The 27,789-nt window shown below is 33.4% G+C and overlaps 8 protein-coding genes and 1 non-coding gene across 20 annotated transcripts; 8 read left to right on the top strand and 1 right to left on the bottom strand.

Annotated features, from left to right (window-relative positions):
- The first annotated feature begins 413 nt into the window (after nucleotides 1–413).
- On the top strand, nucleotides 414–2,351 carry UCH3 (ubiquitin C-terminal hydrolase 3). The gene is made up of 9 exons (NM_117857.3): nucleotides 414–671; nucleotides 805–936; nucleotides 1,025–1,069; nucleotides 1,158–1,263; nucleotides 1,353–1,411; nucleotides 1,496–1,570; nucleotides 1,666–1,714; nucleotides 1,822–1,898; nucleotides 2,045–2,351. Exons 1-9 carry the CDS (start codon nucleotides 597–599, stop codon nucleotides 2,129–2,131), a joined length of 705 nt encoding a protein of 234 aa, NP_193484.1. The 5' UTR covers nucleotides 414–596; the 3' UTR covers nucleotides 2,132–2,351.
- Nucleotides 2,352–2,929: 578 nt separating this feature from the next.
- Nucleotides 2,930–4,869, top strand: AT4G17505 (carboxyl-terminal proteinase-like protein (DUF239); the record flags this gene model as incomplete). The annotated part of the gene is made up of 6 exons (NM_117856.1): nucleotides 2,930–3,082; nucleotides 3,158–3,262; nucleotides 3,355–3,516; nucleotides 3,782–3,835; nucleotides 3,946–4,092; nucleotides 4,522–4,869. 6 exons carry the CDS (start codon nucleotides 2,930–2,932, stop codon nucleotides 4,867–4,869), a joined length of 969 nt encoding a protein of 322 aa, NP_193483.1.
- A 2,898-nt stretch (nucleotides 4,870–7,767) lies between these two features.
- AT4G02985 lies at nucleotides 7,768–8,516 on the top strand. Its single transcript, NR_143994.1, has 2 exons — nucleotides 7,768–7,924; nucleotides 8,324–8,516. It is a non-coding gene; the product is annotated as an uncharacterized misc_RNA (transcript).
- A 337-nt stretch (nucleotides 8,517–8,853) lies between these two features.
- Nucleotides 8,854–10,042, bottom strand: ERF-1 (ethylene responsive element binding factor 1). Its single transcript, NM_117855.6, has one exon. It carries the CDS (start codon nucleotides 9,838–9,840, stop codon nucleotides 9,034–9,036), a length of 807 nt encoding a protein of 268 aa, NP_567530.4. The 5' UTR covers nucleotides 9,841–10,042; the 3' UTR covers nucleotides 8,854–9,033.
- Nucleotides 10,043–15,083: 5,041 nt separating this feature from the next.
- On the top strand, nucleotides 15,084–16,421 carry ERF6 (ethylene responsive element binding factor 6). Its single transcript, NM_117854.3, has one exon. The coding sequence runs from the start codon at nucleotides 15,424–15,426 to the stop codon at nucleotides 16,270–16,272; it is 849 nt and encodes a 282-aa protein (NP_567529.1). The 5' UTR covers nucleotides 15,084–15,423; the 3' UTR covers nucleotides 16,273–16,421.
- Nucleotides 16,422–17,440: 1,019 nt separating this feature from the next.
- On the top strand, nucleotides 17,441–19,667 carry AT4G17486 (PPPDE putative thiol peptidase family protein). 2 transcript variants are annotated; one of them, NM_117853.4, is made up of 5 exons: nucleotides 17,441–17,613; nucleotides 17,977–18,209; nucleotides 18,563–18,850; nucleotides 18,937–19,017; nucleotides 19,114–19,667. In NM_117853.4, exons 2-5 carry the CDS (start codon nucleotides 18,044–18,046, stop codon nucleotides 19,251–19,253), a joined length of 675 nt encoding a protein of 224 aa, NP_567528.2. In that variant the 5' UTR covers nucleotides 17,441–17,613; nucleotides 17,977–18,043; the 3' UTR covers nucleotides 19,254–19,667. The 2 variants fall into 2 exon arrangements, with proteins under 2 accessions (NP_567528.2, NP_001154248.1); NM_001160776.1 differs by having other exon boundaries at nucleotides 17,536–17,613; nucleotides 18,563–18,846; nucleotides 19,114–19,517.
- A 464-nt stretch (nucleotides 19,668–20,131) lies between these two features.
- AT4G17483 (alpha/beta-Hydrolases superfamily protein) lies at nucleotides 20,132–21,976 on the top strand. 5 transcript variants are annotated; one of them, NM_117852.3, is made up of 8 exons: nucleotides 20,132–20,458; nucleotides 20,566–20,647; nucleotides 20,742–20,982; nucleotides 21,079–21,144; nucleotides 21,224–21,262; nucleotides 21,339–21,461; nucleotides 21,553–21,645; nucleotides 21,718–21,960. In NM_117852.3, the coding sequence occupies exons 1-8, from the start codon at nucleotides 20,353–20,355 to the stop codon at nucleotides 21,868–21,870; spliced, it is 903 nt and encodes a 300-aa protein (NP_193479.1). In that variant the 5' UTR covers nucleotides 20,132–20,352; the 3' UTR covers nucleotides 21,871–21,960. The 5 variants fall into 5 exon arrangements, with proteins under 5 accessions (NP_193479.1, NP_001328381.1, NP_001328380.1 ...); NM_001341231.1 differs by having other exon boundaries at nucleotides 20,196–20,458; nucleotides 20,559–20,647; nucleotides 21,718–21,958; NM_001341230.1 differs by lacking the exon at nucleotides 20,566–20,647 and having other exon boundaries at nucleotides 20,194–20,458; nucleotides 21,718–21,976.
- Nucleotides 21,977–22,140: 164 nt separating this feature from the next.
- AT4G17480 (alpha/beta-Hydrolases superfamily protein) lies at nucleotides 22,141–24,332 on the top strand. Of its 4 annotated transcripts, NM_117851.3 has the most exons (8): nucleotides 22,251–22,494; nucleotides 22,569–22,653; nucleotides 22,748–22,988; nucleotides 23,078–23,128; nucleotides 23,227–23,265; nucleotides 23,364–23,486; nucleotides 23,572–23,664; nucleotides 23,747–24,332. In NM_117851.3, the coding sequence occupies exons 1-8, from the start codon at nucleotides 22,398–22,400 to the stop codon at nucleotides 23,930–23,932; spliced, it is 915 nt and encodes a 304-aa protein (NP_193478.1). In that variant the 5' UTR covers nucleotides 22,251–22,397; the 3' UTR covers nucleotides 23,933–24,332. The 4 variants fall into 4 exon arrangements, with proteins under 4 accessions (NP_001328704.1, NP_001328703.1, NP_193478.1 ...); NM_001341227.1 differs by having other exon boundaries at nucleotides 22,143–22,494; nucleotides 23,364–23,664; nucleotides 23,747–24,239; NM_001341228.1 differs by having other exon boundaries at nucleotides 22,279–22,494; nucleotides 23,572–24,239.
- Nucleotides 24,333–24,377: 45 nt separating this feature from the next.
- Nucleotides 24,378–26,895, top strand: AT4G17470 (alpha/beta-Hydrolases superfamily protein). 4 transcript variants are annotated; one of them, NM_117850.4, is made up of 9 exons: nucleotides 24,378–24,471; nucleotides 24,773–24,876; nucleotides 24,965–25,049; nucleotides 25,144–25,387; nucleotides 25,474–25,533; nucleotides 25,616–25,654; nucleotides 25,746–25,868; nucleotides 25,978–26,076; nucleotides 26,147–26,895. In NM_117850.4, the coding sequence occupies exons 2-9, from the start codon at nucleotides 24,777–24,779 to the stop codon at nucleotides 26,321–26,323; spliced, it is 927 nt and encodes a 308-aa protein (NP_193477.1). In that variant the 5' UTR covers nucleotides 24,378–24,471; nucleotides 24,773–24,776; the 3' UTR covers nucleotides 26,324–26,895. The 4 variants fall into 4 exon arrangements, with proteins under 4 accessions (NP_193477.1, NP_001190752.1, NP_001190753.1 ...); NM_001203823.1 differs by having other exon boundaries at nucleotides 24,385–24,471; nucleotides 24,746–24,876; nucleotides 26,147–26,486; NM_001203824.1 differs by having other exon boundaries at nucleotides 24,385–24,471; nucleotides 24,742–24,876; nucleotides 26,147–26,486.
- The last annotated feature ends 894 nt before the right edge of the window (nucleotides 26,896–27,789 follow it).

Raw genomic sequence — 27,789 nt, 5'->3', positions numbered from 1 at the left:
TGCCTGAGGCTGTTATTAAGAGAAGCAATGCTCCTAAGTCTTGTTTCTGAGTCAATGACTTACTCGGATTCTCTTTTTGTACATTCTGAATCTTCTTTTCTTGTTTCCGAATTATAATATGCGGTTGGTAATCATGGTTTAGAGAATCCACATTTATAGATCAATGGACCATACAATCGAATCATATTGTCGATAGTGATAATCATGGATAACACGCAATAAGGCATAATTTCACCACCTGACTATTGTACAAGTGCTAACCAATTGAGATCAAATGAGTTTAAAATGCTTGACTAGTTGACTTACTTTCTACCAAAATCGGACAACTTGGATTCGTTGGCAACTGAAAATAACAATTGCATACGAAGGGGATAGACAGATTAAAGTGGGTCAGGCCCGTTAATAGAAGGATTAAAGAGGGTCAGGCCCGTTAATAGAAGGATTAAAGTGAGCCAGGCCCGTTAATAGATAGGAACCATTGCATAATTATCGGATGTTGAGGGATTCGTATCTTGGAGCCGAAGTGTTGTTTTCTTATAGAAGGATTTTGATTTCTTCTGCAAAATTCGATCGATAGTGACGAGAAAGATCCTAAGATGGCGACCGCAAGCGAGAGTTCTTCATCTAAGAGATGGCTTCCACTTGAATCTAACCCAGATGTTATGAATCAGGTATTGCTCCACTCTCCTATTTTTCCAATTTTCCCTTCTATTTCCGCAAATTACTCCTCCGATCACCGGAATTTCGAAATCGGGAAGAATCTAGGTCATTTATGTATTTTTCCTCCTTATCGGGTATGTACAGTATCTCTGGGGACTTGGTCTTGCCCCTGATGAAGCAGAGTGCAATGATGTGTATGGGTTAGACGATGAACTTCTAGAGATGGTTCCAAAGCCTGTTCTTGCTGTTCTCTTCCTTTACCCAATCACCAAAAAGGTTCTCTTCTGTTTGATTTTTCAATGGAACCCCAATTTATGATTCTGTGTATTGATTCAATTTGATACCTTGTGATCTTGCTTTATAGAGTGAAGAAGAGAGAATCGAGCAAGACAAGGAAATTAAGGAAAAGGTAAGTTTCTTATTTGTTCTACATCAGAAGGATCCTTTGTTTATGTAATCTAGTTCTTATTTTGGTTCTGTGTTGATGAATTTGGTAGGTGCATAGCGATAAAGTTTACTTTATGAAACAAACTGTTGGTAATGCTTGTGGAACCATTGGTCTTCTTCATGCTATTGGGAATATTACCTCTGAAATCAAACTCTGTGAGTTTTTCATACTCTATTCATGCTTCTTCTTTAATCGTGGGATATGAATTCTTATTGATTGTTACATTCTCCTTGCTATTTTTAAGCCGACGGATCGTTCTTGGATAGATTCTTCAAATCCACTGCCAACATGACTCCTATGGAGGTGTTTCTCTATCTTATCTATCTATCTAATTTACAATTCTGAGTGTTTGCTTTGCGTCTAATGTTTCTATGGAAATTTTGATAGCGTGCCAAGTTTCTCGAGAATGACAGTCAAATAGAAGATGCTCATTCTGTAGCTGTTATAGCTGGTGATACACCTGTAAGTTCTCACCTCACATTGATGCTTATGTATCTGTAACTTGTTTAGGTGTTACGGTTGTTTTAACATTGGTATTAACTTTTATCCATCTTTAGGCTTCAGAAGACGCAGACACGCATTTCATTTGTTTAGCTTGTGTAGAAGGTAACAAATTCTCACATCAACCACCAAAATGAGAATAGTGAAATCAAACTCACTTCAGAATTGACACTAAATTATGACACTCCTGCTTTCATGATCATATAATATAGGTGAGCTCTATGAACTTGATGGAAGAAAGGCAGGACCGATTTCACACGGTGCTTCCTCTCCAGCTACCCTCCTGAAGGTACTATAAAAACTCTTAATTCTTGGAGCGTAGATTTACCTGAACGTTGAATGAATCCTGTGAATATGCAATGGTTTTGTTTTAGACAAACTGGTAAACATTTGAATTTGTTTGATGTATATCTTGGGTGATATTAAATTTCGCAGGACGCAACAAAAGTGATAAAGAAGATGATCGAGAAGAATCCGGGCTCTCTCAACTTCAACCTGATAGCCATCTCTAAGAGAACCTGAGGGTCTTTTAAATAACCGAAACTCCTAAGTCTTGTTTTTGAGTTTGTGACTATTTTATATCTTCGGATTCTGTTTTTCAATGTTCTGAACAAATTACAGTTGATGATCATGGTTTAGAGAATGCATTCCTAGATCAGTAACACAAATGAATCGAATCACAAAATCAGATTCGTATTGAATTATTGTCTCATGGCGTTTTGGAAGCAGAGTCAATAATTCCCAGTATAACTAGTTATCTATGTGTGATTGTGAGAAAGTACTAATTAAAAATTAATACAAGAAAAAAAAAACTATTTACTAACTATTAAAAAAACTTATTGAAGGAAGAAAAAAAACTATTTACAACATGATACATTTGGTTGCTTTTACAGTAATAGCAATCTTTCCATGCTTAACCATTTAAAGGAATGTGTTATGAAAATACTACTAATAAAGAAAAAAATCTTCAATGAAAAAGGTAATGGATGAAGAAAAAATCAACTGAGAAAATTTGTATCCTGAAATTTTCCTCATAAAAATGAAGCAGCTTATCTTGCTCTAACATTTGTTAGTTTCCATTGTTCATGTTTTACATTGCTTTATTTTTCTCATACTAATAATCGTTACACCAAAATTTGGAAACAAATCTGAATTACTTAATTATATGATTGTACTCATTATTGACATGTTCCCTACGTAGGATTCCTTTCTATACTAAATAACATCTATCTGATTTTTTCCACATTGATAAAATTTTAGAACCATATATAAATATAGTACATCTTATAAGTTCAAAAATACGACGAAAAAGTGATCAACATGCATCTCCAAAACTCAATGATCTTGTCTCTTTTCTTCTTCTTCTATCTTGTGGCAACAACTCATGCAAAGGATGATCAGTTTTTCGAGTGTGTCGATTTCTACAAGCAGCCCTCACTACAACATCCTTTACTGAAACACCACAAACTCCAGGTACAATTCGAAACTTTTGTTTTTCATGTATTTGGTGAATTCGTAACTAAGTTGTTTAATACTTTTTGTTGGTAGATTATGAGCTCACCAAGGAGAAGTACTATATGTCCGAGAGGGATGGTCCCGATCCAGAAATTTCGTAACAACGCCAACAATCTTAATGCTCAAGTTGCCGTTAATGTATTTTCGAATATCGAAACTGTTAACTAATAATTGATGACTGATTTTCTTCTTCTTTCTAATATATACAAATTTGGCCCCATTGTTTATAGCATGCAACACTTGACACAAAATTTGCAAGTGAAAAATACCATGGTGCGAGTGCAGTCTTAAGCATACATAATCCGACGTTCAGTGGAAAAGCTACAAGAAGTAATATTTGGATTGAGAAAGGGGCTCCTCAAGGACTCAACTGCATTATATTTGGCTGGGCGGTAAGTTGTCAATTTTATGTTTATTTAGCTTACGAGTGTTGTTCCGGTTTCGCCATTTTACGATTCACTTTTTTACTATACTATTTACTATTTTTTATTGGGCAAAACAATACTATTTACTATTTATCTTACATTTTAAAACGGTAATATGTGGTATATCATCATCACAAGAACAAGTCAATTTTTTCCCCTGTAAACCAAAATTTTAAGAAGGGTAAAACCTACTTTGGCTACCACTAATTTTTTATTTTTCATTTGCTTTTAGATAGAACCAAAGTTTTACGGTGATAACAAGACTCACTTCACGACTTATTGGTCGGTAAGAAAACTGTGAAAAAATTTATGTCAAAAATATTAAATAATGTATAGTGTATATATTTCCATTAAATTTAATATATATAAAAGAAATCTTTCTTTTGTTTTGAATAGAACGATGGATTTTATAAAACGGGATGTTATAATACAGTATGCAAAGGATTTATACAACACTTTTCAGATCTGTATCCTGGCAAACCTTTTGACCAAGTATCTACTTATGGTGGACGACAAGTAGCTGCAAATCTATCTATTATTCGGGTAAATCATATGATACTATATACATATTAAATTAACTAAAGTTTATAGTATAGTAGTAAGTGCATTATGTGGTACTGAAGAAATAGAAATTGAGAAAATTAACAATGAGATTTTCTTGGACTTTACAGTTTTACCATTCACTAAACAATTTGGGCATTTACAGAATAATGATTTCTTGTTCTCTTTGTTGACACATAATTTATTAAATGAAAGCTAAGATTAATGATTTTGGGTTTAATTAATTTGTACTCTTACATAACAAAATAGGATGTAATCATAATATTGAAATTTTCGAGTCACATCATTATCATGTACTTATAATTTGATATTCTCCATTGACCATTGTTACATACTTAATTTACATTTGAAATATCATTAAGAAACTATAATACAAATAAGTTCATAGTGTTATTTGGAAATATTTGTCAGGATGGACCTACGGGAAATTGGATGCTAATGAATTCTGGTGCGTTAGTTGGATATTGGCCTAAGGAATTATTCTCACACTTAGGATTGGGAGCTGATACAATCCGTTACGGCGGGCTAACGGTTGGAGGTGCTCCGATGGGCAACGGAAAGTTTCCAGATAAGGGAAATGATCTAAGTAAATCCTCGTATTTTAAAGACATGAAATATGTTGATGCCAATTTCAAGAACAATCCCATCAGTGAGCTGGAGATGATTGTTGATACGCCAAAACCCTACTGTTTTAGGTTGAATTATTTGAAAGATCAACAAACCATTACATATGGTGGGCCTGGTCCTTGCCCTTATTAAATCTCTTCTTTTTATTTATAAACAATATCAATTCTATAGTGTTTTTCTCTAGTAATTTCTTATCTATTTTATATGAACAATTTGCTTTCACTATCAATAAACTTAGGAATTTTGTTTTCTCGGGTTCTGTTTAGATGAGTTTGTATGTATAACTTCTCATATTGAATATTGATTATAGGTATGTGAAAACTATGTGGATATTAAGACGTAACACTACATTTTGGCTTTTGATCAACGTTATAAATCACACTTTTGTTTGTTTAACGCGAAGTTAATGGCCAGGGTCATATTCTTCATGGACGAGACAAGAGCGGATAAAAAACCGTCTTTCAGAGACCAGCACCTCCCCAATAAGCAATAGTCGGTATTCGAATTCGTGTTCGGTATTGAGGCCGTGAGCTATATGCATGCTACCCGACCAACGAAATAGTTAGCATTGAATTGATCTTTTTATTTATAAAACAACTAATGTGAAAGGTACAAGGTTTAAAAAATTTAAAAATGGGTTGACTAAGTATAAATTTAACAGTTGACAAAAATAATGGTGATAGGGATCCAATTATCCTACTATATTATTTGGGAAGTACATTTTAAATGTAATCTTACTTTTTGTAAATAATTACATAGGTATGCCATTAGAAATAAAATTTTAAATAGTAAATTAATTTATCTGTTTAAGGATTAAAAAGTCAAATACTAATTTAATTAATTAAATTTAATTAAAAAACGAAATACATTTTTAATTTCCAAAAACACTAACCAATCAAAATCAACATATAAGATTTGATATCTAAATTTCAATTAATTTAATTTAATTAGAAAAACGAAATACATTATTAATTTCCAAAAAAGTAAACAATTAAAATTAATAAATTAGATTTGATATCTAAATTATCATATTAATTTTTTATTAATTATTATAGTTAACTTCTCATCTTTATATGATTCTATTTTTGCGAAAAAATAATATCATCATTATAAAAAAATAATTAGAGTTTTTTCGCATATGCCATAATTTAAATTTTTAAAAACGAATATAAACTGTTCAATACATGAAAAAATATTATAACGGGTGAAAATAGATTTAAGAAAACTTTCTACTGAGTAACAGGTCATAATTTGAAATATTTATATTCAATTTCATACATATTATATTGAAAATTTATAATCTTATATACTACAATAATTAATAGGATATTAGATTTTTAATGTGTATGATGTGATTCAATTTTTAACAAGCTGGAAAATCCTAAAATTGACGGGTTTAGATCGATATTAATACAAGATAGTATACTACAGGTGAAACTCTTAAATTAACAATCAAACTACAAGTGTATAATCTTAGTTTTTTCAGTAAAGCTAAGATTGAATCCAAATTAAAATCTAATTTTGCATACAATCTATCTCTTATAATTATAAATGTTATGCATACATTCACATTGCCTCACAATCAATATAGAATATCGATTCTTTCGAACAATAGATAGAGATTCATAAGTAAATTACTTCATGTTCTAATGATGTTTATCTCCTAATATTACTATCCATTTATGCGTATTCTTATGGATTTTTCTTTCAGGATCAACATTAGATTACAAGAAACTAGATGATAGTTATACAATCTTAAAAAATAAACAAAACAAATATAACTTAATTTGATTTTTTATTTTTAACTAAAATCAACAAATTTATTAGTTTATAATAAACCAAATACTATTACTTAACCATATAAAAACCAAATACTATTATACTTTAATTATAAAAACTATATCTTATTGAAAGGTATACACTAAAAATCGGTTTTATATACTACAATATCATAAATTTATAAATCGCAAATTATTTTTAAATATATTAATCCAAGATGTACCACATGTCAATCCCTCGATTTTTTATATATTACAATAACAATATTTAAAAATAACAAAATAATTTTTCATTTTACGGAATGAAGTTATATGGTGGAACGAGTTTGAGTTGATATTAATATGGGACGATAATCTATGAGTGAAATCTTAGTTAATAATTATAACATAATTATACAATCTTAAACACTAAACAATATAAACAATATTTATAAAACAACTATATCTTAAAATTTGAATTTTTAGTTACAAGAAAAATCGACCAACAGTGTACCACAGAGTAAATTTTACATTATATCATCTAATTGATTAAATTTTAAACAAAAACAATCAATTTATATATACATCAAACTAACAAAAGTACACAGATTTTCTAAATATCTCTATATTATTCCGCAAATCGAAACAAATCCAAAAATCTATTTACTATGCAAAATACAAATAAAATACAAATAATATAAATTAATAAAAAAATTATCTATTTTATCATAAATAACACTATATACTTTTCTATGCTTATTATAATTTACAAACTATAATATCTTTCACTAAAAATGTATTTCAATATATTTCTTAAAATATAAAACCTTGCACATATGTGCGGGTTATAATCTAGTTCTTTTTGTTTTTTGATCGGAGTGATGGTAGCATAAAAAAGCGTCTTATATCTTTAATCTTTTTCGTCCCTAATCTTTAACTAACTCAAAAAAAAAATTATAATATCAAAATGACAATAAAAAATCCTAAACATTGCTTTCCCGGCAACATCATCGTTATCGTCAATATAGTACTCACTACCAATATTCTAACTAACTGAAATGTCAAATATATTGAAAATCAAAGATAAAATAAGATATTATATTGTTTATTTCTTAGAGGAGATCAACGAGTGGTTCCTTAGTAGCCGTTGAATTGAAATTGGTAATTTTTACACTTTAAAATGAAACTACCGACACATAAATTAACCTATAAGACTAAGGGTAACGAATAGCAAGATCATTCTATACTTTTCCAAAAAAAAAAAGTATATATCTAAGAAATGAATCCAATAAGAGGATGTGCAGCTTGCAATTATCTTAGAAGAAGATGCCCTCAAAATTGTATTTTCTGACCTATCTTCCTCCTAGCTAGTATGATATCCCCCAAAAGTTTAAACATATGGAGCTACTAATGTTACCAAGATTATTCAGGTATATCTTTATATATCTTCCTATATACATACTATTTGAAAGCAATCATTCTAATTAAGATAGTTATTAGACTTTTCAAAGTCATCGGTGGACAGGAGAGAAGCTCGAGTTTACGTCTAAAACTCTTTCAAATATTAAAATAAAATTAATTTAAGTCAATGTTCTAGTTGAGTTGAGATATTGAAGATGATGCAAGAAAAATATCTAAATATATCTCCTGACTTTTAAACCTCCATGAAAGAGTTTGAAGAAATTTAAAAGTGGATAGATATATAAATTTTAATCGATAATTTAGCTGAATATATATATCGTGATACATTTTTAATTGCATATATTTCACACTGAGATGGATAAATAAACATATGATTGGGATGTGATTTTGTGAATGATATTGAACAGCAACTCCCACAAGGTAAGAGTAGCAGCAGCGGATTCTCTCTAGCTCCTTTGAAGCACAGAGTCGAAGATACTATTTATGGTTGTCTTGGGACTATCTCTTTACTATTTGTAGCTGTTATCTTTCTATCAGAATCTCCTGTTTGGTCGTATGTTTATATCAGTTTTTGTTTGATTTAGTTGTTGTTTTTTGTTAGTTATTTGACTGTCTTTTTCTCCAATAATTGGGTTGTCTACTGATACATCTAAAATAAATATAATGTTAACATCAACAATACACCAGATAAATTTTAAAATAGTTGTAAAATAATATTTTAAAACACTAATAGTTATTAACGAACCAACTAATTAAAACTGTGGTGACGTTTTTTGCTTAAGCATTAACAAAGATTGTACTAATTTATTTCAGAAAGTCAAAAATTTCATGTGTTGTACATATGTATCTGTCTACATATCTTCTTCTACTATGTATTAAAAATTCAGAAAATTGAATTTTCTCACAAATGTTATCATTTTCCTAAACAAAAATGATCCCACTTGTAATTGGAATATGATTTGTTTTCTACGAATGTTATAGTTTTCTTTAGAAAAAAGTTTGATTCCACTAATAAATGGAATGATTGGAAGGTTAAATATAATAATAAACGAATTTTTTTATTAACGTTCTTCTTTTTTGAAGAATCATATAATCATCCAACAAAGAAAAATCAAAATTATAAAACCAATAAACGATCGCCACGTGCCACTTCAACAACCTCGCACTTCACCGTCAATCCCTTATCCATTCCACCACCGGCGGCCACCGTTCTCCTCTTCTTCGGAGCTCCGTTCTCGTTAGAAGAAGAAAAAGAAGATCTCTTGGACTTGATTCGAACCGGGTCGGGTTCTCCTGAATTAACTCTCAACGGAAAATTCAACAAAGCGCGGGAACCACGCATCCTGAAAGCAGCTCTGTCGTAAGCCAACGCCGCGTCCTCCGCCGTCTCAAACGTTCCTAACCAAACCCTAGCTCCGTTCTTCGCCGGGTCTCTAATCTCCGCCGCAAATTTCCCCCACGGCCTTTGTCTCACTCCTCTATAATGCTTTCCCTTCGCCGCCGTCACCGCCGCCGAAACAGGACTCGTCTTCTCCTTCTTGACCGGAACAGAATCCACCGCCGCGAAACTCTCCGGAGTCTCGATCTTAACACTCGGGAAAGAGCTACGATCTTCGTCGGAAGACGAAGAAGACGGCTCCCAACCGCCGTGAAAGGCGTCGTTGAGGATACCGTAAACTAACATATCCTCAGAATCGTTTTCTTTCAACGGCAAATCTCCCCAGCTCTCGGTGAAGCAAGGATACAGTTTGCTAAAGCTAGGGTTTCGTCCGTACACCGGTTTAATGCTCTGACCGGTTACACAAGATTGAGTAACCGAACTCGCTGTCGACTCACTGAGTATCGGCTCCGATTCTCCTAGTAAGTGTCGTCGTATGGACTCAAGAAAAGCATAATCAGATTGAGAATCCGCCGTCATCGACATAACAGAAAGATAATTATTAAGAATGTTTTTTTGTTGTTTGGTTTGGTTCTTGTTGAGATTTCAAAATGTCCGGTGTGAATGAAAAATAAAGAGGTTTTGTTGTAATTTATAGGGAGATATTATAGAGTAGATTGAGATAAAAAGGGTTCATGAACCTGGAAAATATTGAATTTTGACAAAGACTTGTGAATTAATATTTTAAGCATGTAATGGGTAATAAAAAAAGTTGAAAATATGAAAGTAATGGAAATTTCTTATTGCTATGAAGGTTCGTGAATTAAACACGTGCGTTTTATCCAAATAAGACACAAATGAAAGTAGCCGTCAAGGATGATGTCACGCAATCTACGAAGCAATGTTGTGATTGGTCTCGTCTCTCTCAACTTGTCTTTGGTTTTTTGTCTTTGGATGACTTTAGACCGTTTGTCTTTTTTTTCCCCAACTTGAACCGCCGGTTTACCGAAATAAATCTATGCAAAATTAGCTTTATTAATATGGTTTTACTGTTTTTGGGAGTATACATGTATATTAGTTATAGAAATCTAACTAATCTTATTTTTGGGAGTTGGAGCAGGGAGAAGAGTAGGAAATACGTTCCAAATGTTAGTACAAATTAGGAATTTAGAGATTTGGTTTAATGATCACACTAAAGCAAAGACTATTGACACTCCTCAGGGTTCACTTGGAACAATTAATGCAGCTTTTTCATGGGTTTAATTTGTAGACAATATCACGTGAAGCTAGCCACCAATATTTGAAGTACCAACTTGTAGTTAGTGAAGAGAGGCCCTGACAAACAACTCGAGTTGAGAAGCCAGCTGTTCGAACCTTTTGTCTTTATAAGAAAATATGTACCTCTGTTTAGTGTGAGAAGTTTGTAAGAGTGATGAGAGATTTGTAAACTTTAAATGATCGAATTTGAGCAAACATTGTTGTCTTAGCGCAATTTCAGAAATATTTTCGGATGAGATGGACGGTATCATCTTGGGGCATGTAGTAATATAAACTTTAAATGCTCGAATTTGATGGAAAACGTGATTATTGTTTGTTCAAACATTACTAAGACTTCATCTCTCGAGGTTTTAGATCTCACAATGTACAACTAACATTAATTTTTGTTTGACACCAGATACAATAATAACTACAAATATATATTATGACTCCTTAATGGGCATAATGACTTCCAAATTCCCGCCGGAGAAAGATAGTTCCTGTATGATAAACCAAAAATTCAAAATTTTCTTTTCTCAAAAAAAAAACCCCGTCATGTGAGCTAAACTAAAGATAGTTGTTCATAATATAATTTCTCTCATGTCGAGCTAAACTAAAAGTTAAAAAGTGAATGGGTGGGTCTCTCGCTTTTGCCAACTTGCAATGAAGACTACTTCGAGGAAGGATGGTAAGATGATGATTACTCAATTGCGCTGCCTCTATTGGTTTTAAATCACATCAACCTCTATATTCTTATCGTTGTTGGAAAATCTAACAGGAGGACCCCATTCTCATTGGGTTTTAATTCCACGTCAGAAACATAATGGGACAATCAAATTTCGAAACAAGGTATATAAATAGATAACATCTTAAACTTACAAGAAACAAATTAAAGACATCAACTGTTTAAGAAGCAAAAAAAAACTGCAAAACATGTATTCATGTATTCATTTTATGCTCATAAGTCATGACGACTTCCAAAATGGACATACCAATCATAATAAGGGCCTATAGAGATGTCAGATGAGTTTGGAGTGAATCATTGGTTAGATTATTGACAAAAGGATTTTTTATATAAGAATTACTGTCCATTTTATTTGAATATTCATAATTATTAATTTTCGTAATCATCCGAATCTGTAGTTTAAAAGATACGTTAAAACAAAGATACGTTAAAAAATTAGAATATATAAGACATTAGTTTACATACTTAATAGTTTGAGTTTCTCTTAATAATTTATTGAGTTTAACAAAAAAAAATGGTATACATTTGAAAGAGGGGAAGCATATGAGTGAATGAGTCTATGACACATCAGCTTTGAAATTGACCAAATCCGGTCGTGTGAGACTTTTGACCATAAGAATTTTCAAACTTTCTACAAACATCTGTGTACGTGAAAACAAAACCACACGTGCATTCCCACTGCAATTGAGTTCTTCGACAAAGATGGTATACTTTTGTTCTGGCAACAAAGAATACTTTTAAAAGTTTGTTGGTACGTTGAAAGATTAAGAAAACTATCCCATTTTCCCCGCATAAGAAAACTACTTTTAATAGAAATGGTGTTTCAAGAAAGAAAAAAAAAATATCCTTTTTTTTTTTTTCCTGAATATTATGAGGTTTTGGGCCGAAATCCGTAATTCCTCCAGATTCGAAACCAAAGCATGTAATGTTAGTTTCGTTCCAAACGTCACTCGAACTGACAACCTCTAAATTTCGCCTAAGATCTTTACCAATTTAACTATATATCCTTTTAAATTCTAAAATTCTCATTTTTATATTTTAACAAAACACAAAAACATACTTACCAGAAGAAAAGAAAAAAGCATTCAAACATTTTCTTTAAATATTCGTACTTTTGACAATTTTCAGTTTTTAAAGTTGAAACTGTACACCATATATATAAAAGTGAGATAAATGTAAGAAATGCACGTGTTCAATCATATGGTTGAAATAGACTGGATACATGCATTTTGATTACTTTTACACACAAGTATTTATAGAATAGTATTATAGTACCTTCGTAGAAATTACATATTCCAACTTAATTGTAGTATACTGTTCAGAAAGAGTAACTATTTATGTCCAATTGCCAAAAAATAAATATTCTATTAAGGAAGTTATTGAATAGTTTTGTTGAATGGAATTCGAGAAGAACAATTTAAGTATGAACTAGTATATTATACGATCAAACTTTTCGTTCTTATTTTATTAACTGAACTATGACCGCGATCACACATGTTAACAAAAAATTAACAAAGGTAAATTAAAATGATGATTAATTATAGAATAATAACGTTAAACATATGAAAACTTTTGGTTCTTATAAAATTTATAGAATAATAACTAAATTAGAACAAAAAATTAACAAAGGTAAATTAAAATGATGATTAATTATAGAATAATAACGTTAAACATATGAAAACTTTTGGTTCTTATAAAATTTATAGAATAATAACTAAATTAGAACAAAAAATTAACAAAGGTAAATTAAAATGATGATTAATTATAGAATAATAACGTTAAACATATGAAAACTTTTGGTTCTTAGAAAATTTATAGAATAATAACTAAATTAGAACAGGAAATCTCACATATTAACAAAAATTTAATAAAGAAAATATAGTATGAAAGTAGGACATGTTGTATAGTGGTTAATACTAATCTCGTCTAATTTCGTTAACTACGTTTTAGAGGCTTAAGGGTAGTTTACAATTTATGTCTCTTGTTGTAAAAAAAAAACATTTACGATATTTACATAATCGAACTTCTTCACTGACTTTTTTTTAAATAAAAAGAATCTAACTGACATCCTCTCTAGACTCAGTTAAACAAAGAGTCTAGAAATTAGTTTAAACTCAAATACGTAACATAAGCCTAGTTTTGGAAACATGTGGACCTCTAGGCTCTAAGTTTTCATTTGTTGTGGATTCTGGCATTTGGCTGTTTTCTAACACACAACTCTGGTGTAACGGTACCATTATCCCAGTTTAAATATGTATAATGCATGTTTATATATATATATATAAAAATTAAAGACTAATGATAAGAAGAAATCAATCAATAATTGATTTTTTAAGTACTAGATTTTTTTCTTTCAGTTTTTGACATCCTAGATTTCCAGAAAAACTTGAAAAACTATAGCTAACATGAACGAATATAGCAAACATTTTTTTTTGTAGGAACGAATTAGTAAACATGAATACTCTGTAATTATTGAGAAGTTAATTATGGATTCGTCTGGGCAATACCCATTGATATTTCCCTTGAAACAAAGATATTTGTAATAAGAACATAAGTACTGGACAGACACACAGAGCTGAACTAGACATGTAAATTATTTACAAATGTTTTAAATAAGTGAAAACGTTGATTTGAAAAATATATTAGAAGATTCATTTAAACCTACATCTAGGATAAGCCTTGAGCAATATGTTTCATATATATAGTATAAATTGTCATACTGATAGAAAATTGCATATGTGTGTGTTAGGCTTTGTAAATTAGTTTCAAGTATGAATCAATATCTATGATGAAGTAAGCACATTCGTACGAAGACGTAAAATGGATATATCACGTTCGAAAGCAGCAACCAAAGCCAAAAGTGGTCACATGGTTTGTTGTTGTAAAATATATATTTTTGGTTATAATTATTGTAGAATAATTGAGACTAGAACTTAATTAGTATTACGATTCCGCTAATTACGCAGCCCTTATCTTTCGAGACTATAACTTTAATATTACGATTCCTCTGATAGTCTAATTATGCATGCATTTTTGTGTGTTTGCGTTTTAGTTTATGTTTTATACGTAAGGTAATATCTATTCACTTACAAATGAAGCGATAAGCTTATAATTTTGTAGCTTGTACCCGTAGACACAATAAAAATGTATATTTATCGGTGTAATGTTTTACTATGTTCGGCAACATTTTAACAACACTTTAGTTTTCAGTGATTATATAACAGCTAGAAATGAACATATATATAGTGTTGATCATTGAAATAAAAACAGCTTTCTGGTCTGAGATGTATAAAACAAAAATAATGGATATTTTATCCCGAAAGATTATGTAGAGATTGGATGAACAAATTACTGGTTGAACTTGAAATTATTGGACTTTTTTTTTTTAAATGTTTTTGGGCAGCTATACGAGAATTCCATGGGTCTTTGTCCACAAAATGTTGGCGACCATACGAAAACATCGTCGACATTCGACAAAGAGAATCTAGTCTTCATAACTAAAATATTTTTAATCCAAAAACAAAAATAACATCCGACGTACGTGAAGTAAAACCAGTGTTTTTCTTCCATCAAATTTTGCAACTATCATAAGTTTTTATATAAAAACGTGTGTTTATCCAAACATTGAGTTGATACGGCCGCTAAATTTTGATATTGCAAATGCATGCATGCGAAGAATTCTCACAACGAGTAGTAAATTAATCAAATATTAACACGAAAGGTACTTTATAATAACTATTACTAAACCGTACTAATATTTTGATAAACATGAATCGATAAATTCTTGTCTAATCATCTGCCAAAGAAACCCAATATTAGAGCGCAGCCTAATTAAAATATTTGTGTTTTGTTTTTTTACCCCAGCTGCCATTGATGAACCACACGATCAAACCGTTGACGAGGGGTTTATAATCTAATCAAACGGTGTAAAACCGGTGAAACACGCGTGTACATACACCATCCCGCATTTGATAATTTTAGATTTTAAGTTTAAAAAATCCTGAGGATGTTGCCTTGAAAGAGTCTCTCATTGACTTGACTCTTTCCTATAAATACACCTTTCCACTCTCTCTTCTCCACTGTCAAATCAAATCCCTCTTCCTCTTCAATTCTCTGTTTCCTCCAAAATGGCTACACCAAACGAAGTATCAGCTCTTTTCCTCATCAAGAAGTATCTCCTCGACGAATTGTCTCCGTTGCCTACTACTGCCACCACCAATCGATGGATGAACGATTTCACGTCATTTGATCAAACCGGTTTCGAGTTTTCTGAATTTGAAACCAAACCGGAAATAATCGATCTCGTCACTCCCAAACCGGAGATTTTTGATTTCGATGTGAAATCTGAAATTCCATCTGAATCGAACGATTCCTTCACGTTCCAATCGAATCCTCCTCGCGTTACTGTTCAATCCAATCGAAAACCGCCGTTGAAGATCGCACCACCGAACCGAACCAAGTGGATTCAATTCGCAACCGGAAATCCTAAACCGGAACTTCCCGTACCGGTTGTAGCAGCAGAGGAGAAGAGGCATTACAGAGGAGTGAGGATGAGGCCGTGGGGGAAATTCGCGGCGGAGATTCGAGACCCGACTCGTCGTGGAACTCGTGTTTGGCTCGGGACGTTTGAGACGGCGATCGAAGCGGCTAGAGCTTACGACAAAGAAGCGTTTAGACTACGAGGATCAAAGGCGATTCTGAATTTCCCGCTTGAAGTTGACAAGTGGAATCCACGCGCTGAAGATGGTCGTGGCCTGTACAACAAACGGAAGAGAGACGGCGAGGAGGAGGAAGTGACGGTGGTTGAGAAAGTGCTAAAGACGGAGGAGAGTTACGACGTTAGCGGCGGCGAGAATGTTGAGTCAGGTTTGACGGCGATAGATGACTGGGATTTGACGGAGTTTCTGAGCATGCCGCTTTTATCGCCGTTATCTCCACACCCACCGTTTGGTTATCCACAATTGACCGTTGTTTGAATTCTATTTTTCTGTTTGGGTCAGCTTGTTGTATGCTGACGTGGAATTATGCTATATCTTTTGCTTATTTTATGTTCACATTCGAGCAAAATTTATTCATTCGTTTATTTGTTTTTTAATACAACTCTTGATATTTCTAAATTCTAACCAATCACCTTATTTAGCGGCTACTGAGACAAAAATCGCATGTAAAGGCGAATCAATATGGAAAGAACAGAGAACACATAACACGAAGCTCCGATCAAATGACTTTTTATCATAGAACGTATTATTTTTCAATGGCATGTAATATGCTCGGATTTATTACCGTAACATCTTTAGCAGTCTCGATTATATCCTATTTGTGACTTAATATTTGAAAGCTCCATGACTCTTTTTTTTTTGCATGTATAAACTCTGACTAATTGACTTTTATAATATCTTGTTTTCTATAGATTGTTTCATTTGATTCATTTCTCATTTGTGACTTCATTTTTGAAATATCTATAAATTTGTAATCAATAATTACAATTAATAAATTAGTTTGGCGGAAAAAGCTCTAATCTTATAATATGGGAATCACGTATATATATTACAATTTCCATATTTTTGCATGGTAATATCTATGACTCTTTTCCTTCTTTTTTTTTTCTTTCTTTAAAACAAAAATGCTATGGTTCTTTTTGCATGGTAAAAGCTTTCCATTTTGATTTTTATACCATCGCCTATACGTCGATCCTTAAGAGTTTCTCTCATCCAATCTTAGACTTTTATACCACAAATCAACTTTTCCCTATATACCACTGCTTACGTTAAGTCATTAATACAGCTAATAGATTATTTAGATAACTTTAATAATCTCTTGTGTGTAAAACTGAATTTTGGTTCTTTGTTTATCTTTTTAGAAATCCGAATCATATCTATATTTACGGATGTGAACACCATAATTCTCAAATGGTATCGCTTCTTTCAGTGAAACCAAATACGAGGCTTCAAATAAATTTTATTATTCAGTATATATAAAAAAATTAAAATGAACAAATCAACTAACAAAAAATTTGAGAGAAAGTATATTGAATATATTTTTTTAAAGTAAAGGGGGGTAAATTGAATATTGAAGTGTAATAATCAATGAAAATTATATTAGTACATACGTGTTAAATATGTAAATACATATATGATTTTTTTTTTGCCAACTAATATTTAGCTTTGACTTTTATTTGTTTTGTTCATTACTTATATGCTTAAGTTTTAACCAAAAAAAAAAAGCAAATCTTCAAAGAAAAAAACTCCGTGTATAAACTTTTCTCGATCATTTTTGCAGTCTCTCTCCCAACCAATCCCATTCTGCTCGACTCTCATGTAAGCTCCGTTTCCTTCGTCTTCCTCGTCTCTCTCGATCTCTCTTGCTCGATTGTTGTACATGAAAACGCACGCGCCCAATTTCAATTATGTTTCGTGGCTTTCCTGATTTGAAATTCGAGCGATTGGATAGATTTTTCTTTTAGAGGATTAGATTTTTGATTGTATGTGTAATTGCTACTGTGTGAATCGAATCCTTGGATCTGTTCTCGTTAGTCGCCAAAGAAGAAGTTGTATACATGTTTGATTGTTTATGTTCGAATTGCTTGAATTCCAATTATTTTGATCTAAGTTATGGAACATTTGATTGTTACTTTTGGTGTTTATATGATGAATATGACCATCAGTTTTTTTTTTTTTTAGTGTTGCAGAGGTTTAGGAAGAAAGGAATGGTTCGATCGTGACTTTGAATTGGGATATTGTGTGTAAAATGTGGGTGCCTACATTGAGCTCAAGCTCATGTTCAAGTGATGAGAGGGATGAGAGCAGTGGAGAAGCCGCGCTTACGCCGGTTTATCTCAATGTCTATGATCTAACGCCTGTCAACAATTACCTTTATTGGTTTGGGATTGGCATTTTCCATTCTGGTATTGAGGGTATGTTTCTTCTCTTTCTCTTTAAGATTCTTGATTGAGATCACGAAAGGAGAAACCTTTCTATGAGTCTGTATATCTGTAAACTCAAGAGAACATTGTCTACTTAGTATGCTTTTGAGAAGGGGATTGTTTCTGGATATAGAAAAATAGCTGTCTTAATGATTTGGTGGCAATACTAGGCTCTTTTGAGAAGGGGATTGTTTGTGGATATAGATGTAGGACCAAGAAAAGTGTTAAACGCTGAGGATTATTTAGTGGAAACTTTCTATGATCCTTTAATAACTTAGATTTTACCTGTTATTTTAGTTATTATTCATTGCTCTCTTTGACACAGTTGTTCAACTTCAATGTAGCTCATAATTTGGAATATTGCTATGGAGCTCACGAGTATCCAACAAGTGGGGTATATGAGGTGGAACCTAGGAACTGTCCAGGGTTCATCTTTAGACGGTCGGTTTTACTGGGAACTACCAGCATGTCCCGTTCAGATTTCCGCTCATACATGGAGAAGCTTTCAAGAAAGTACCATGGTGACACTTACCATTTGATTGCCAAGAACTGTAACCATTTCACTGAAGAAGTATGCTTGCAGCTAACAGGAAAGCCTATTCCAGGATGGATTAATCGGCTGGCCCGAGTAGGTAAAAGATATAATAAACCTTTCTCTGTGTTAAGTTACAAACAAATTGTGTCCTAAATATTTACTCATGGTCTGTTTGAGTTTCAGGTTCCTTCTGTAATTGTCTTCTGCCAGAAAGCATTCAGCTTACAGCTGTTAGTGCTCTTCCCGAACGCCTTGAATTCTCCGGTAAGCTCCTAACTAAGAGAATGTTATAACCAAAAAAACCCCAACTCCTTTGTGATCAAAACAAATCATGAATGGCTTCGTATTTTCCTTATGTAGATGAGGATGAATCAAACTCAGAGGCATCTTCTGTGTCAGATGAAGAAGGATCAGAGCAGCATCTCATAAATGTAGCAGACAGAGAGATTGTGTATCTACAAAACAAACCAGTGCGACTTACCAGAGAGGAGATCCCCTGAGAAACCAACCAGCGACGACAATGTACTTCCTCCTGAATCAACCCAACCAATCATCAAAACTTGCAGAGTGTGGTGTGCCCATGGAAGCTGAAAGGGAGTAAGTTATATATCTCGTTTTGTCACCTTAGTGCTGCGTTGGTTCTGTCGGAAATTCGATTTGGTATTCTTCTCATCATTTTAGGAATGTAAAAACGGATTCCCGGATTCATTTTAATCAGACAACCCTTTGGCAGTAAAAATCTAAAGATTTCTCCATATTTTCCATATCTAGTTACCCCGGTTCTACCCATAAGGCCATAACCATATCGAAAGAGCTATCAAGCTGTTTATCGTTTGTAATAAATTTTAAAAACAAATCGTAATTAAAGTTATTAAAAGAAAGAAACCACAAATCAGTTACTAGGGCAAAAAAACCCCAATTTGTTTCTCAAATTTTCCCCAAACCATATAGGGTTTGCACTGAGAATGGCTGACGCACTTGACGCTCTTAGTTCTCCATGCTTTGATTTATCTGTTGTTATTTTTTCTATGTTTTTCATTGTATGTTTTGCTTTAGCAATTTATTGCTTGCAATTAAGAATCACTTAATATACTTTTTATTTAATATGATTACTAAAACTAAGAATTTATGGTGATTAATCTTGCTTAGAAAATTAAAAACTTGACATATACTTAAGGGTCCCTATATTTGACTATCTTATTTATTTTTCTTTTAAAATACTTTTAGATCAATAGGAAAATACTATACCAGCACTGTATATTAAATTTTGATAACAATTGAGGTCTAAGATTTAATCAATATTTTGACATATAGAAAAGAAATAAATCTAAGTAGAACAAAATATAACAAAATAACATATGTATGTGGTTTAGTTAATTACGCCTATAAATATGCCAAGTGAAGAGACACAACTCTTTTGCCCAAAAAAAAACAGAAGAATAAGAAGACACAACTCTTGTTTTAAATTTGAGTCCCATTTACTTTTGATGCTAAATAGGAGAGAAAACGTTTTTGACTCACACATAACGTAGAGAGACAGAGAGAGACAAAAAAAAAAGACGGGAATATTCCGGCGAAGATTGAGACTCTCAATATCCAATGGAGAAGTATTCCCGGCGGTCTATTCTCCTTTCCACGGTGGTCGCCGCCGTGTTATTCTCTTTAATTCCGGTTTCAATCTCTATTCCCTTCATACTCTTTCACGGTAATTAACAATTTTCCTTTCTTCTTCCTCATCTATTTTTATGTTTAATTCATAATTAACAAACACAATTTAGTTAATATTAATTATCCAAAAAAAAAAGAAAACAGGAATTGGAGATAAATGTTCTGGTGGAGTTAGTAACTTCACGCAACTCCTAACCAACCTCTCTGGCTCTCCTGGCTATTGCTTGTAATGAATCACCAACTAAAACATTACTTACCTAACTTCTTTTGATTATGTGTTTTTAGTATCTTCTAAGGATCTTTTTTAATTCAATATGTAGAGAAATAGGAAATGGAGAAAAGGACTCATGGTTCATGCCACTAAGAAAGCAAACAAGTGTAGCGTGTGAGAAAGTGAAAGCGATGAAAGTGTTAAGTCAAGGTTACAACATTGTTGCAGAGTCTCAAGGAAACTTAGTTGCTAGAGGACTAATCGAGTTCTGCGATAATGCTCCTCCTGTTATAAACTATATCTCTTTAGGAGGTCCTCATGCTGGCATTGCCAAAATCCCTAAGTGTAATGTATAACTTCATTTTACTATTTCTTTGGTTAATCTTAATCATAGTAATTAACAAAAAAAGGTTTAGTTAATTATGTGTGTTCTGTTTTGTGTCAAGTCTGGCCCAATATGTGCGATAGGTGAAGCTTTGTTGAAGTTAGAGGTCTATACTGACTTCGTTCAAGTAACACTCTTATCTCTATATCTCTATAAGATCAACCAAAACCTTTTAATGATGATTTGATTACATTATGACTATGCAGGATCATATTGCTCCTAGTGGTTATATCAAGATTCCTGGTGTAAGTCAGTTACTTAACCAAGTCAATCAATTCGAAGTCGACTCGAGTTTTTAACACAATGGCTTGTTTTTCTCAGGAAATTTCAAAGTATTTGGAGCACTCCAAGTATCTACCAAAGCTTAACAATGAGAGACCTGACGAAAGAAACTCTACTTTCAAAGACCGATTCACTAACTTACACAATTTAGTTCTTGTCATGGTATCTTATTGTCCTCTTTTTTTCAACTTCAGAGATTAAAAACATGTTATAGCTCATTATTATGTTTTTCTAATTCTTGATTCGTAAACAGTTCGAGAGCGATACAATGTTAATCCCTAAAGAAACTGCATGGTTTGGTTATTATGAAGATGAAGGATTCGATACCCTTTTGTCAGCTCAACAGGTGAATTTCTCTAAATTGTTTCATGGATCATTTGGTTTATGGAAATCTAAATATGTATACATTGTTCAACAGACAAAGTTGTACAGAGAAGATTGGATTGGTCTGAAAGCATTGGATGCTGCCGGAAAAGTGAAGTTTGAAAGTGTGTTAGGGGACCACCTCAGTATATCGGATGAGGAGGTTGTGGAATTTGTTGTGCCTTACTTAATGCAAAACTGTATGTGAATTTTCATGAGACTATAAGATTGACAAAGTTTATGGACTATAAATCCAAATTCATTTATTGTTTCTGATAAAGATTTTTTTAAATTTCTGGTAATTTTTTTAACTTTGTGTCATTATACTTAGTAATTTAAAATGTAGAAAGTAAAAATAGCTGGTTTAACAGTTAATCTTTCTTTGGCCTATTTTTACAAGGACATACATGTATAGAATTTTCTGAAAGTTTTCAAATAATTTGTTTAACCTTTCTTTAAAGTTTCAAGTCAATGCCGACAAAGAAAAAAAAACAAAGAAAATTATGCCACAGAAGAAATTTAGATGAGTAAGATCAGTAGATACAAAACACCAACCACCAAGTAATAAATTCTCTTCCATTTTATGACTAAAGCACAAAAAATTAGATAAATCTGTATCAAACGTAAACTTATTGCTTTCTTCCTTCTGGTAGTTCCCCAAAACTCAAAGTACTCTTTTTCTGTGTAAACAAAAAAAAAATCAACGGTACTCTTTCTCTTCTAAGTTGTTGTTCCATGGAGAAGAGTTTCCAGAAATCAGCTCTCCTTGTGACCTTGACTCTCTTCTTCTTCATTCCAGTTTCAATCTCGGTTCCATTCATTCTGTTTCATGGTGATTAACAATCTTTCTTCTTCCTCCTCTTTCCTTTTTTTTATCGACTAGCTTATGTATATTGCTTGACATAGGGATTAGAGATCAATGCTCCAATGGTGGAGTGAGCAGCTTCGTACAGCTCCTTAGCAACCTCTCTAGCTCCCATGGATCTTGCTTGTACCGAACCAACTCCTTCTTTTTCTTGTTTCACTCTGATCTTGTAAAAGGGTTTAATTGTTGTCTCCTCCTTTGTTATGTCTCATCTTTGTAGAGAAATAGGAAATGGAGAGCAAGATTCGGTGACTATGCCGCTTACGCAACAAGCGAGTGTAGCGTGTGAGAAAGTTAAACAGATGAAGGATTTGAGTCAAGGCTACAACATTGTTGCACAGTCTCAAGGAAACTTGGTAGCTAGAGGTCTAATCGAGTTTTGTGACAATGCTCCTCCGGTCTTCAACTATATATCTTTAGGAGGTCCTCATGCTGGCATATCCGACATTCCCAAGTGTAATGTGAGCTCTCTTTCCATTACTATTGGACTATGTGTCTTAATCACAATCATGATCATGATAACAACAACATTGGTGTTCTCTGTTTCAAGTCTACACTTTGCGAGTTGCTGAAAACAGCGGTCTACACCGACTTCGTACAAGTAAACCTTTTCTCTTCTTCTTCTCTAATCAAGATTCAAAACCTTTGAGCATTCATTACTACTACCCATCATTAGCAACATCACTAATGACTCTACAGGATCATATTGCTCCAAGTGGTTATATCAAGATTCCTACAGTACGTAAACTCAAACCCTTTTCTTTGTAATCCTTAAATCATTTCCTATTAGATTTAGATGAATACTTCAACTGAGAAAGCATGAAACTGGTTTTCAGGATATAAAAGATTACCTGGAACACTCCAAGTATCTGCCAAAGATCAACAACGAGAGACCTAACGAAAGGAACACCACTTTTAAAGACCGGTTCACTAGCTTGCACAACTTGGTCCTTGTCATGGTGCCTCTCTTTCTTAAACCACCTAAATCTTGAGCAACATTGTTAAGTAGCTTCATTAATATTGTTTTCTTCATTTCCTAAACAGTTTGAGGGTGATGCAGTAGTGATTCCTAAAGAAAGTTCTTGGTTCGGATATTACCCGGATGGAGCTTCCACACCTCTTTTGTCTCCTCAACAGGTGAAACCTTCTTGATCATCTCCATGTCATTTCTTTGCCTGATCATCAACCACTTGTTTCTAACTTGATATTGGTTATCCAGACAAAGCTCTATACTGAGGATTGGATTGGTCTGAAAACATTGGATGCTGCCAGAAAAGTTAAGTTTGTCAGTGTCCCTGGCGAGCACCTAAGAATAGCGCAAGACGACGTTGTAAAACACGTCGTGCCTTACCTCAAGAACCAGCCTGCGTCTATGAGTGAAGATTTGGAGATACTGCATCTATGATTGAGACTTCATTGTTATGCTCTCTTAGAATCAAATTTAAAAGTGAAGAACTTTAGAGGCTCCTTTTTCTTAATCATAAATCCAAATAATTTCATCATGTACATTATTCACCAGACAAAGCTATACAGATAAGAGTGGATAGGTCTGAAAGCTGGATGCTGCCGGAGAAGTCAAGTTTACGAGTATCTCGGGTGAGTTGTGAAACACGTTGTCTCTACATAATGCAAGTTGGTCCATGACCTCTTTAATATTGGACCCGATCACTGTCATTTTTGTGACAGGTATTAGGGTCAAATCAATTATTATTTCCAAAGAATGGGAGAACATATCAAACATATGGAAAAACGTTTTGTAAAACATTAATTTCTGTAGAGCCTACCGTATTTATATTGGCACAACAATTCACCTTTTGTGTGTATATAAAGGATCGAAACTAATCCATACACCTCACAACTTTCCAAGAGAACTTAATAATACAAACTCCTCTACCTCTAGCATCGATCTATTACTCTTCTCCTTTGAATTTAACTTCTACAAAGGTATTATATCTCCTCTGTTAGTAATTTCTATATCAACCATACACCATATACATACTTCTATTAGTTAAAACGCCATTAAAAGTTTTTTTACACAAGTAAACCGTTCAATAACTTTTGAAAGTCTTTGCCGAGTGAAGAATTTTAGATCAGTAAATATATTTCATACATAGTTTTCTTCCATCTTTGTATTGATTAAAGAACAAAACATTAGATAAATCTGTAACATACGTAAACTTCTTGCGCACGTAATTACTCTGTTTTGTGTTTAAGAAAGAATTAACGGTTCTCTCCCACTGAGTAGCTCCATGGAGAAGAGTTTCCAAAGGTCTGCTCTCCTTGTGACTTTGTCTCTCTTCTTCTTCTCCATTCCGGTTTCACTCTCTGTTCCATTCGTTCTGTTTCACGGTTGGTTATTAACAATCCTTATTCTTCCTCCTTGTGACTTTGTCTCTTTTCCTTTTTTAATCGACATTATTGGATTTGATTGAAACAGGGTTTGGAGGTGAATGCTCCAATGACAAAGTGAGCAACTTAACACAGTTCCTCATCAACCACTCCGGCTACCCTGGAACTTGCGTGTACCGACACAACTCCTTCTTTGTCTTCTTCTTGTCTCATCTTGATCTTGCAAAATGGTTTATCGCCGCTGTATGTTTATGTGTCAACTTGTAGAGAAATAGGAGATGGAGTGAAAGATTCCTTATTCATGCCGCTTAGGCAACAAGCCAGCATAGCTTGTGAGAAAATTAAACAGATGCCAGAGCTGAGTGAAGGTTACAACATAGTGGCAGAGTCTCAAGGAAACTTGGTCGCTAGAGGCCTAATCGAGTTTTGCGATAATGCTCCACCAGTCATCAACTATGTCTCCTTAGGAGGACCTCATGCTGGCGTCGCTGCAATCCCCGAGGGGTGTGATGTGAGTTCTCTTCCATTTCTATTTATCTGTCTTTTTGTGTCAACCACAATCACAACAACAACAACAATGGGATTCTCTGTTTACAGTCAGCATTTTGCATACTCATGAAGGCGTTTTTTGCAGTGATTTACAGCGATTTTGCTCAAGTAAACCTTCTAGTCTTCTCTTATTCCTCTAGTCATGATTTAAAACCTTAAACCATGATTAATACCTATAATGACTCTGCAGGATCATACTGCTCCAAGTGGTTATGTCAAAAAACCTATGGTAAACTAAAACTCTTTTCTTTCATAATCCTCAAAATCATTTCCAATTATATGAAATACTTGAATTGACAAAACGTTATCTGGTTTTTAAGGAAATAAAAAATTATTTGGAACACTCCAAGTATCTGCCAAAGCTAAACAACGAGAGACCTGGCGAGAAAAACTCCACTTTTAAAGACCGTTTCACCAGCTTGCAAAACTTGGTTCTCATCATGGTTGCCCTCTCTCTCTCTTTCTGAGACCAATGATCTTTGAGATGATGACACCACAAGTCTTGAACAATATTTTCATTAATTTCTTTTTTTTTTTGCATTTCCTAAACAGTTCCAGAATGATACAATATTGGTTCCAAGAGAAACTTCTTGGTTCGGATATTACCCGGATGGAGCTTCATCTTCAACACCTGTTTTGCCTCCTCAAAAGGTCAACCAGAAATCATCTCTCTCAACTAAACTAAACTAAGTAACTAACTGTACATATATTCTTTCTGCAGACAAAGCTATACACTGAGGATTGGATTGGTCTGAAAACCTTGGATGATGCTGGAAAAGTGAGGTTTATTAGTGTCCCTGGCGGACACATCGAAATAACGGAAGAAGACCTTGTCAAATACGTTGTGCCTTACCTCCAGAATGAGTCTTTGTTCTCTTCTGAACACGAGACAATATAGACATTACAATCTTTAACCCATTAATAAATTGGCCTCGTCCGAATCTAAGGGCCTATATCATCAATGTAACATCATCATCTATAAGCTTCATCTCGTATAAGCTTAAGACTTACCTTTCTCGTGCATACAAAAAATCAATAAAAATCATAAGGAAATTGTGATCATGCAGAGTTCTTCATGTCTTCTGGCCTTGCAGGTGGGGAAAAAATTGAAGAACTAATTGAACGATTTGAGTTTAATATTGGTTGAAATGCTTCTGAATACATTACATGATTAATGCAGCATACTAATGATATATTCTTGGTTGTGCATGTGAGTGTGTGTGTTTTTTTTTTTTTTTTTTGCCTATAGGTCAGAAAGAACCCGAGGCAAAGGCAAAGACAACGGAAACCCTGTTGCTTGAAAAATATGACATTTCAATTTACTTTTCTTCATGCTATTAATACCAGTTGTGCTTAGAGAGTGGACATGAGGCTTTTAGACAAAAAGCTAAACAAACAACTCCTCTTGACCCATCAAACTTAATGGTTCCAATTCACATCTTTGTACAACAAATACCAGCAAGACCTAGTGGTTCAGTGTGCAGGATAGCTGAAACAGAAAACAGTATCTGAGAAAGTGTGGTGGAATGATTTTTCAGGTCAACAAGACACAGTTCCAAGAGAATGTATAAAACTTTCCTGAAACAGAGTAGAAATGCCAAGTTAAATGGGCAGTCTCTTACCTCTAAGGAAGCAAATGACCCATCCATATGACATCACAAGTCTGAATTGGTTACCTGTTTAAAGAGAAGATCACGTAGATGTTGTCATCTCATTAATTTGTATCGTGCGGAATGTAGCTAGTTGCAGTTTAATATTGGTTGAAATGCTTCTCATCTCATTAATTTGATCATGTAATGTTCTGATCACATTACATGATCAAATTAATGATGTTCTTGGTTGTGCATGTAAGTGTATTTTTTGCAAGTAGTCTACTTGTATATCCACACTTTCAATTTATTGGCAAAAGAAAAGTCATAACTCAGTGTTGCTTGCTTACGTTGTAACACATTTTTTCGATATTTTCCTGCTAAGGTGAAGAGTTTGGTTTCATTGAGACCCCCATTCGTTACTTGTAAGCAAAGATTGCAAGGATAATCCCAAGAGCTTGATGTTCATCACTTGTGTGAGAAGAAATTGCTTTCAGTACTTTCACTTTCACCAAGTACTGACAAAATGGGGTCAGTTGCTGGTGTGATCAAATATGCATGTGTTTCTCACTTTCTCTGGTGAAATAGACGACGACAACCACCACCATAATTTGGGCCGGTAAATTCGGCCCATTAATTGCACACTGTTAAGAGTTATTACCCAGTAAGATTGTAGCATTCTAAAAAATCAAGATTCTCGCTCGCTTACTACAATTCCTGGGTCCCTTTAGGATTTGTCTAGGTAGGAAGAAATATCAAACCGTCTAAATTTCAA

This window comes from Arabidopsis thaliana, chromosome 4 (assembly GCF_000001735.4).
Source record: "Arabidopsis thaliana chromosome 4, partial sequence".
Classification (NCBI taxonomy): domain Eukaryota; kingdom Viridiplantae; phylum Streptophyta; class Magnoliopsida; order Brassicales; family Brassicaceae; genus Arabidopsis; species Arabidopsis thaliana.
The sequence above is the reverse complement of the archived record's forward strand: the minus strand, read 5'-3'. Positions and strand labels throughout refer to the sequence as shown.

Bases quoted from the DNA above. Each gene is read 5' to 3' on its own strand.
- UCH3 (NM_117857.3), top strand. From the start codon at position 597: ATGGCGACCGCAAGCGAGAGTTCTTCATCTAAGAGATGGCTTCCACTT. The intron at 1,264-1,352 runs GTGAGTTTTTCA...GCTATTTTTAAG, and splicing joins TACCTCTGAAATCAAACTCT to CCGACGGATCGTTCTTGGAT. The intron at 1,715-1,821 runs GTAACAAATTCT...CATATAATATAG, and splicing joins TTGTTTAGCTTGTGTAGAAG to GTGAGCTCTATGAACTTGAT.
- ERF-1 (NM_117855.6), bottom strand. From the start codon at position 9,840: ATGTCGATGACGGCGGATTCTCAATCTGATTATGCTTTTCTTGAGTCC.
- ERF6 (NM_117854.3), top strand. From the start codon at position 15,424: ATGGCTACACCAAACGAAGTATCAGCTCTTTTCCTCATCAAGAAGTAT.
- AT4G17486 (NM_117853.4), top strand. From the start codon at position 18,044: ATGTGGGTGCCTACATTGAGCTCAAGCTCATGTTCAAGTGATGAGAGG. The intron at 18,210-18,562 runs GTATGTTTCTTC...ACTTCAATGTAG, and splicing joins TTTCCATTCTGGTATTGAGG to CTCATAATTTGGAATATTGC. The intron at 19,018-19,113 runs GTAAGCTCCTAA...TTCCTTATGTAG, and splicing joins CGAACGCCTTGAATTCTCCG to ATGAGGATGAATCAAACTCA.
- AT4G17483 (NM_117852.3), top strand. From the start codon at position 20,353: ATGGAGAAGTATTCCCGGCGGTCTATTCTCCTTTCCACGGTGGTCGCC. The intron at 21,263-21,338 runs GTAAGTCAGTTA...TGTTTTTCTCAG, and splicing joins GTTATATCAAGATTCCTGGT to GAAATTTCAAAGTATTTGGA. The intron at 21,646-21,717 runs GTGAATTTCTCT...ATTGTTCAACAG, and splicing joins CCCTTTTGTCAGCTCAACAG to ACAAAGTTGTACAGAGAAGA.
- AT4G17480 (NM_117851.3), top strand. From the start codon at position 22,398: ATGGAGAAGAGTTTCCAGAAATCAGCTCTCCTTGTGACCTTGACTCTC. The intron at 23,266-23,363 runs GTACGTAAACTC...ACTGGTTTTCAG, and splicing joins GTTATATCAAGATTCCTACA to GATATAAAAGATTACCTGGA. The intron at 23,487-23,571 runs GTGCCTCTCTTT...TTTCCTAAACAG, and splicing joins ACAACTTGGTCCTTGTCATG to TTTGAGGGTGATGCAGTAGT.
- AT4G17470 (NM_117850.4), top strand. From the start codon at position 24,777: ATGGAGAAGAGTTTCCAAAGGTCTGCTCTCCTTGTGACTTTGTCTCTC. The intron at 25,655-25,745 runs GTAAACTAAAAC...CTGGTTTTTAAG, and splicing joins GTTATGTCAAAAAACCTATG to GAAATAAAAAATTATTTGGA. The intron at 26,077-26,146 runs GTCAACCAGAAA...TTCTTTCTGCAG, and splicing joins CTGTTTTGCCTCCTCAAAAG to ACAAAGCTATACACTGAGGA.